A 9,793-nucleotide genomic window follows, 5' to 3' on the forward strand; every position below is an offset into this window, starting at 1 on the left:
AAAAAAAAAAAGTGGCAAGTCCCAAAGACAGCATCTTGTGAGTAAACAGTTTTCTCCAGTGTCTCTGACTCAGAAGAACGCAGGTTACCTTGGGCAGCTGCCACATGATGATGGGCTGCTTCCGCAGCTTTATAGGGAAGAAGTGGGAGGGGGTCAAATACACGTCACTGAAGATCACAGACACACAGCTGACTGAGAACAGGAGTTCAGTCATCTCATGAAGGTCTAGAAGGTGCACTGCATTTGCACAGGAGTGGTTCTATCCCCTGTAAGCACATGTTAACTATGGAGTATCTAGCTGTCTACCAGATGGATCACTTAAAGCCTATGATCTATTGATCAGAAAGCAATTCTGAGTTAGTACGTCCTGTTATGGTGGCTGAATATGATGAAAACTACCAATAATCTGCTGAGATGACAATTCATCTTACACCTTTCCTTTTTGCAGTGGAACATCACACTGGGAACTAAAACTTAAAATATTCTAATTTAAAATAATTCTTTAGGCATGATGAGGATGACTTTCCCACTAAATCCATCTACTAGCTAAGTTGGTAACCACAGAAAGTTTTACATCAAGCTCGAGAAAACCCACAAAATTGTTAAAAGCTTACTGGGCATCTTCTCTGTCCTTGAGGAGAATATAATATAGCATGCGATTAGGAAGCGGCAGGCTGACACTCTAGATCTAAGGAGGAATGACTTGACAACACAGGGGTACCAAACAGAGAGTAGGAGAGCTGGGAATCAAGTTGGCACCGTTACTCAGTCAAAACCTAAGTAAAGACATACGTTACAACAAATGACAGAGTTTCCAAACCCATCTTTAAGCTATCTGTTTGCAGTAATTTCTGAATTTTTCCATTAATCTCTTGAACGTAATATTTCATGAACAGTATAAAACCAAATCAACCTCATATCAGGCATGCAGTTCTGTCATTTCAATTTTATATTTCAGTGGCTGAAGACTGCGTACCTCCAAGCTACATTTAGGACATGTAAAATACATATCAGATAAATAGTTACTTTTAATACAGTAGTAACAAAAGACATGCGAACAGCCTATGGTATGAGGCATGGTAGGCCATTCCCCACATAGTGAACACTCCTTGCAGTGAGCTGTTAATATGTTTTCACTATTGGAAAGACCTGTAATAGGCAAACACCAAGAAGAAATTTTAAGTTTTAGTTTCTGTATGTTAATAAGTGGTAGCAGATAGATCAGAAATTCAGCAAAACCATGCCATAAGAGCTCCCTGTTCATGTATTCAAATCCTACCTGACGAACACTTTGTGGCTTGCAAAAAACTGACCTCATTCCTAGAACACGTTCTGTAAGTGTTGCAAATGTTCCTTTCTGAAGAAAAATCAGAAAATTGAGAAGCTCACAGAGTTTAAGAAGTCCAGCTCCAAAGTTAATATAACTCTTAATTCTGAAGAAAGATTGCAGTTGACGATTGCTAAATAAGTCATAACATCTTTCTTCCAACCATCTTCCACCAACAGTGAAAATAAGATACCACAGCTTCTGGTGTTTGCTCAGAGGTTGGTACTTCTCTGTCTGAGATAAGTTATTCTTGTATTGAATATTCAGAATAGCCTGTCCCACAGTTGCATTCTTGGAACAGACAGTGAATCTCCATAATACAAGCCACAAAAATGCTTTTACTTCTGGTTCAAAGTGAGCCAACACCCCTGGTTTAAATCCATGAAAACAGCTGGTAAACTGGGACCACACTAGTTGTTCCAGGGCTTTGTTTAGTTCAAGAGCATCAAGTTGACTTATTCTGAGCACAGGATTCACACTCCTTTCATTTCCAGTGCTGGAGGACATTTCTTCACAAAAATCCCTCAACTTTCTAGGAATAAACACAAATAGATTTTAGTATAATGGAGCATTTCCTATTTTTATTCTTATTAAAGATAAAGTTGTAATATAACAGCAGTAAACAAGAAATAGCAAAAAAGCTTCTTCAGAATGCTATATTAACATGCTACAAGTCCTTTCAGAAAGCTTTACATTAACAGTGTAAAATTTTAATCTCAGAAGAAGTTATATTGGACTATTTCTCACAAACAGTAACATTTGTATTTGGTTACAGAGAAGTGTTTAACACCTTTCAGATATTTAGAAAACTCCACAGATTTAGTATTTCACTGTATAAATAAATAAAAGAATATATTGCTGGGCGTAACCGTAATATTCAGTTGAACCTTAAAATAGAAGACTAGAAACAAAAATTGTAAAACTACACAGTGTTTTATGTAGAAACAGGGAAAGTGAATGAACTAACTGAAATCTAGATGAGAACAGTGGGGTGGATAGAAAGTATTGCCATATGAATACTTCAGTAGCTGCAGCTGAAAGTAAAATCTTAGAAATACTAATGAATTTAAGGATTACAGATGAAAAATAAGGTGGGAATGATAAAACTTGCTAAATCAAGGCAGTGTTTTGTTTAATTTAGAGAAGAATCATGATATGAGATTAAAGAAACATCCAGCATTCAGACATAAATTATCATACAGAAATCACTGAAGCCTGCATATATTTTCTAGACTCTTTTGACAGGTGCAAGATCATGCTACTTGTCGTATAACAAATTTCCTGGCAAGATGATTAATGTATAGTAGCAACTTCAACAAATGTATACTCTTCTTGTTCAAGCATTACAGAGAAAAATAAAAATATTTTTAAAAATTGTTTGTTTAAAATGCTGTTGTATCTGGAATTCTGTGACTAACAAAATAAATGCAATTAATTGCAAGAGCAAAATATGGATCATGCCTCAGCAATGCAGAATTATGGGGTAACAGATTTTTGGTTCCTTTCATCCACATAAAAAGCATGCAGTGATTTAGAAGTGGTATGTTTCAGGTACCATGCAACATATTTCACTTTCTAAAACAGATTCTTTGCATAACAGACAAGCAAGGGTCAACAGCCTTCTGGAGAAAGTGCCAGAAGAAGGTACCTGTCACTCTGGTTTAGTGCTGTGCGCTCATAACCCCTAAAAGTCTGGTGTCTTCCTCACTTCTGTTAACACCTCAGTCCCTTCTACTCATTGCACTCTGTTCTATTAATCTCAGTTACCCTCCTACTAGTGTTCTATATAATTCCCAATACACAAAATCCCCTTTCAAAATCCTAAAGTTATTTGGAAGGCACATTTTATCAAAGGGCTTCCTTGATCCATCTACTACGTTCCAACATCAGTTCAACCATCTTTTCCAGTGGTCTTCCACTATCCCAGGCACTATGAGAAATTGCTGTTGTAGACTTTTCATAAATATGGTAGGCTAAATCTGAGGCGATTTTTTTTTTCCCCAAGTATAGCTAGATTATCTAAAGAAACTGCAGCAAGTGAGCAATGGGTCATCAGGAAGCTTCTGAAGTTCGAGAAGAATGTGCGAATTACACAGGATTATGATGGATGATGAAACACACAAGAAAACCCAGGGACCACTGTAGGCTGGGAGCTGACTGACTGCATAGCTGCTTTGCAAAAGAAGGACTTGGGGATTCTGGCAGGCAGCAAGCTGAACACAAGTCACCAGTGCATCCTTGCAGCGATAATGCCTACTGTGTGCATCAGCATGCGTACAGCTAGCGGACTGAACTGAAGGATGTGCTTATTCCCCTCTACTCAGCATTGGCGAGTCTACACCTGGGATACCACATCCAGTTTTGCCTCTTTTCTATTAATAGTACAAATGAAATGTCAACAAACTGAAGAGTCCGGCTACTAATATGATCAGGGAACCCCAACACCTGATATATAAGGAGAGCTTGAAGGAACTCAGACTGTTCAATGTGAAGCTAAAGCAGCTAGAAGTGATCTAATAGTGATCTTCCACTACCTAAAGGTTACAGAGAAGATTAAGTCAAGCCTTTCTGTGAGACGCAATGAAAGAAAGAGGCAACTGGTTCTAAGTTGCTACATGAGAAATACCAACTGGACATAAGGAAACCGGAAAAGTTTGTCTAGAGGGACTGTGAAACTTCCATCCCTGTAGATTCTTAAAACTTTACCAAATGATGCCCTAAGCTACCTATTCTAGCACTCAATTTATCTCCAATTACAGGAGGATGGACTAGATGTCGTAAAGATCTTCCCAGAACTTGGAGCTTAACCTTCCCAAAAATTTGTTCATGCCTCATTGTAGAATCTAATTGATTTGTGACAATACTTCCCCCCCCCCCCCCATGTCCATGACACTTTATAGAACTTTATTTGAAGGAAATAACTTCAGTGAACCTGGATTTGGTTGGAACTGTGTATACAGAAAATGGGAATCACTTTTGAACCAACAAGTCCAACCACTGTTTGTTGATCCTCAAAATTCTGCAAAATCTAACTAGTGACCTTATTTAAAAAATTAGAATCAACAAAATTAGAATGTGACGATACTGTTTAACTGTGACATATTTAATGTCTCTTCTTGAATTACCAACTAGGAGATTGATTCAGCTTTGAAGCTACTTTTATACAAAATGTATGGAAAAGGAAGAATATCAGACAAAACCATAAGCAACTAATAATAAAGATGTACTCCTTTCAAATCCTTTAAATTATGCTTAAAATATTCCTATGTAAGTAAAGTTTTCTTTTTGATGAACAATCAGGTACGCATTCTCAATTTAAACACTAAAACTGGGCATTGTTCTGAAGTTCTTTGTTCCTAAGAACACTGAAAGTTTGCCATAGGCCACAGCTGCTAACTGGACCCTGCAAGTTACTTAAAGATTATTCTCCATATAGCTTCGATTTTAATGTGTAAGCACATTTGTGTGAGTTTACTGTTACGTACAGGCTGAAGTGTTCTGCTACACACTATGCTTCCAAACTGATTTAAGGTTTTACTGCACATACAGGGTAGACAGAAACTCCCTAGAGACAAACATTAAAAGGGAAAGTTTGAAATCTGTATTTTCCCCACAAATTTTCTACAAATGTCCTAATGATCTGGATAACTGCAACTGTTTCTTTGAGAGAAGCCTAAATTCTAACATCTCTCTCTATTTTGCTATAGTAGGGAATTGTCATTATATTCTTTATCTACGGTATCCATTTTTTCAAGTGATAAAATAAAGAATAAATAAATTATAATAAAGTTTTCCGTTTAAAATTACTCCTTTTATACAAAATCCTTCCAGAAATTTGTTACGTTTTTCAGTTTATACTGTTTTCACAAATATTGGTCCTAGAGTAGAAATAAATGAGAAATATTCTGGTTTTAAACTAGATAATAAACACAGCCTGTAAGTGTCAAGACTTTTAACGTGTACTTTATGTTATTTTTACATTCCATATTCTGCTGAGCTACACAGAGGATGTTGTCTTCCTTCATGTTTCTGCATTAAATTCTATTTATCATGTCCTTACTGTTTTAATTGTCTTATTTGGTCTATTTAAAATTTTTTAAAACTTCAGAACTCAGAATTGTAGACCCAGTAATGAAAGACACAAATATCAACACTCAGTTAAGGATGCCATCAGGCTTAGCTTATACGATCAGAACTGAACGGTCAAAAATCAGGTGACGATACAGAATAAACTCTATTTGTGATTAACTTATTATATAAATACACTTTAATACAAAACGCTAAAGACTACTACTTGAAAGGTTCTCCCTTGATTTTACACCAGCACAGATACCTCGTAGAAAAAAATAAAAAATTGCCACCCAGAAAAAAAAAGCCACAGAATGTTTCTTTCTTAACCTATAGTTTGTCTGTTTTGTGGTTTTTTTTTGTTTTGTGTTTTTTTGGGTTTTTTTTTTGTTTTTTTTTTTTTTTTAAAGTAAACAAATGAACAATCCTACTTGTATGGTACACTGTGCAACAAAAAAATTAATTATTGTATATCACCAGGGAAAGAGGAATTTCTTCTGGTATATGTTAGTGCTGTTATCGAGCATTGTACAAATTATGAATGAATATATTTTATTTGGAAACATGTTATTGACAGAAATCTATCAATAGTAATATGAGTATTGTCAACAGTGCCAATATTAATGTAATTATGATTAAGGGGATAACATGGATTTTAGCTATAATACCAAGTAACATCTCCTGCATTGCTGCTATCAATATAAGTATTATTATTGACCTGTTCTGGGACTATCAGTATGAGATGTATTACTATTAGGCATTTCTGTCCACAAAAATTCAACATTTAAATTTACAGGTCTGTAAACTTTGCCTGCAGAAATATACAAATCCAGGTAACCTTAAGGGTGCCATTTTTTCCACAGGGCTATTCCACTGTGGAGGAGTAATCAAGGGGTTTCTACTGTCTCAGTGTTACTGCAATCACATTCCCTGCTTTTCTAGCATAAACATTGGCAGACAGACATATATTACACGCAGAAGCTTCAAAATATTTTTAAGTATTATTTGTCAGAACACTTTCTGGGAAGACAAATAAAAATATATTTTATTAAGTCAAAAAATGAACTTTGTTCCTTACTGCTCTAACTTAGAATTGCATTTAGGATGCAAGAAGTAACATACCCATTCACTTAGTCACTGAGTTCACAACCTAACCATTTTAGATAACCTGTTCTGCGCAGTCAAAACATGTAGTCTGAGCACTGCACTTATGCAGAGATGGGATGGACCACAAGTGACTACCTAATCCTAACTCAGTGTGAACACAGGCTCAAGAATATCTTGACAGATGTTTAACTATCAAGAAAGCCAATTCCACACTTTCTCTAGGCAGCCCATTCCAGTGTTTTATCACCCTATTAATTACAAAGAATTTTTTTCTCATATTCAATCTAAAGCATCCTTATTTCAAATAAAGATGGTTTTCATTCCACAGGAGAAAACAATAACAACAATGGAGAAGAATTTCCAGTTTGTCTGCATCTTCTCAAGCAGAAAAAGCAGTAAGGATGTGAGTGGACCAACTACATATAGAAGATTTGACAAAGTAGACCACATCCTCTTTCCTACAACATGCCTGGTAAGATCCTCCAGAAAAAAAAAAAACCACACCAAACCCCAAAAACTTTACTTTTTTCCAGCAGCATAGTTAGTATTTACCTTGAGGCTAACTCTACCTCCAGATTTTTCCTGTCATTTTTCTGTCTGAATCATTACATCATGTTTTATATTCATGTATTTCAGTTTTTCCTCTTAAATGCAGTGCTTAGTATTTCACTGCATTGCTTTCCATCTTGTTGATTTCAGAGATTCTCTCCAAATTCATCAAGAGTATTCTGGACCAGATCTTATGTTCAAAACAACGAAAAAAAAAAAAAAACAACCAACAACCCACCCACAAAATTTTCAACCCCTCTCCAGCTTAGTATTATCAGTAACTTTTCTAAGTGTGTGTTCTCTTCGATTATCCAACTCATTAAAGTCTTTTCATCTTGACAGAGTACTATAGATAATTACTCTGTAAGGCAATTTTTCAACTTGATGCTGATAATATCAGCATCTAATAGAGATAGTATCGATATTGCATTTTCCTAGCTTGCTTATGTAGGGAAAAAGACTTTATTAAAATCATGCTGTACTGTACCTAAAGTTTTCTTCTTACCTACTAAGCTTGTCACCCTTTCCAAGAAGAGAAACAGACTGAGGTTTCTTACAAATAGATCACATCAAACCACACTGGCTGTTTTACAATCTCTCCTCTGCACATTTTTAGACACAAATTAATTGTTTAACTATTTTCTCCTGAATCTTTATTTGGAATCAAAACTGACAGCTTCAATAATTCTCTTAAAAGAAGAACAGACACAGAAAACTACACACACACAAACCCATTTTGCTGGATATTTTCACCCTCTGGGACATTAAATAAATAAATAAATAAATAAATAAAATCAGTGGTGCTCAATTCCTCAATCATTCTACGATGAATTTTATTACGATTTGCCACTTGAGCATGTCTATATTAAGGTTCCTTAGGCTATTCTTTCTGTGCTTTGGTTCCACTCTTACTTCCTGTTTAAGATTAATTTTATGAAAGTAGCAGGTCACAATATATCTCTTTTATAAAGTATGAAGTAAAGAATCAGTCTTTGAAAACCTGTTACTTGTTCTCCTTTATTTAATTACAGATCTAGGTAATGGACCTATCCCTTTGTGCCTCCTCTTAGATTTTTGAACCCTTTAATTTATTCTTTTTTTCTACTTTGTAAATTGAAACATTTTATTCTTTAGCTAATTTTATTTTTACATTCCTATGCTATTCCTTTAAATTCATGACTAATCATGTGGTGGTATGGGACAATCTTTTGATTACCAGGCCACTGCAGAATTCCTGATACACAAAGTCTCTTTAACATTGATTATTATTTTAGTTTATTATTATTATAAATTACCTCAACACAAAGAAACAACAGGACATACGTTAAAGATCACTATTTTTTAGTGTTTTCAACAGACTAGGTTCTACCAAGTCCCAGCATCCAGACCTACGGCCCAGGCAGAGGGGAAGCAGCGTGTGTTGGCCATGCTAGGAATCACACCCTCTCTGGAGAGAATATCACTAACACACAGTTCCTCTTTCCTTCAGGAGCTACAATGCATTCAGTACCGTGCATTCAGCGTTGCCATACTGGGGGTGTGTGTGAGAAAGTGAGCAAGCCAGTCATACCCTTGGTCTACTATCCCTCCTTCCACGTTCACAAAGTTAGGATATCAACAGTTAGCAATGAAAGCTACCTTTCTACCCACACAAGAATGCAGAGATAATTTTTTTTTTTTGATGTGAGGTGGGGTTTTTGAGTTGGTTTTGCATTGTTTTTTTCTTTTTTTTTTTTTAAAATATACTCCATAACTGTTCTTTTCAGTTACTCTCAATAGCAGAGAATATTTTAGATGTCAATTTGAAATCAATATACCTTATAAAGACGAGAAATCAAATTATATGTATCCAGTTAATTTTAAAATCTTCCTTTACATCAACTCTCAGAATAAAACACAGAACCTGGATCCCAGCTGCTCAAAGCTTCATGTCTTACCATTAATTCTCATCTCTTTCTTGCTTATCAAGTGTAGAGAGAAATACCCTCAGATCAAAGTCTAATTGGGAGCCCCAACTGTGTTGTCTATTAATCACTGTAAAATTAACTTATCGCTATATCACTACGCCAAATAACCTTACAAAAGATTGATTTTGTACTACTGTCTAGATTTCTATACACTTCAGCTAAATGCCTATCATTTTGTAAAGAACATAAACTGATTCTTTAACCATTTGGAATAACTACTAACACTAATTGAAAAACCAGTAACACACTGCAATCACAGAAAAAATTATTTTATTTTTTATTTTCCTGGGAGGTAGGACTATTTCTAGAAACAAAGTAATGAAAAAGAGTGAATGACTGACTATGTAACAAATCAATCCCATAGATGAAATTAAGATTTTCCCTAAGGAGGCTGAGTGAGCAACTCTTAACAAATCCCAAAATCCTAAATGCTACAGTTACATTTAACGTCCAAAGACCAAGTACAAGACAAATACACATTCAGATCACAGGTTGCTTTTCCAACTTTAACTCAGTAAACTTAGATTTCATAAAATGGGATAGAAGAGATTAGACACTGAACGCCTGGAGACAGCAAGAAAACATAACAATAACTCATTGATTTATCTTCCATAAACTACCTGCCAGAGTCAAAATATTAGGGCTTCAAGTCACAAAATCAAAACCAGCTCAGAACAGCCAGAACCGATACAACAGTAATGAAGAGCAGTAGGAAAGTGCTGCACTGTTAGAAGCTGTGCATCAGTCATTTCTGTCAGTATTTGATGGAAACTGA

General features: G+C 35.4%; 1 protein-coding gene across 1 annotated transcript; it reads right to left on the minus strand.

Moving 5' to 3' along the window:
• Window positions 1-852: 852 nt before the first annotated feature.
• Window positions 853-1,834, minus strand: PEX2 (peroxisomal biogenesis factor 2). The gene has a single exon (XM_009958595.2). The coding sequence runs from the start codon at window positions 1,832-1,834 to the stop codon at window positions 920-922; it is 915 nt and encodes a 304-aa protein (XP_009956897.1). The 3' UTR covers window positions 853-919.
• Window positions 1,835-9,793: the final 7,959 nt, after the last annotated feature.

Source organism: Leptosomus discolor, chromosome 5 (genome assembly GCF_034619465.1).
Source record: "Leptosomus discolor isolate bLepDis1 chromosome 5, bLepDis1.hap2, whole genome shotgun sequence".
NCBI lineage: Eukaryota > Metazoa > Chordata > Aves > Leptosomiformes > Leptosomidae > Leptosomus > Leptosomus discolor.

Excerpts from the sequence above, each read along its gene's own strand:
- PEX2 (XM_009958595.2), bottom strand. The coding sequence starts at position 1,834 with ATGTCCTCCAGCACTGGAAATGAAAGGAGTGTGAATCCTGTGCTCAGA.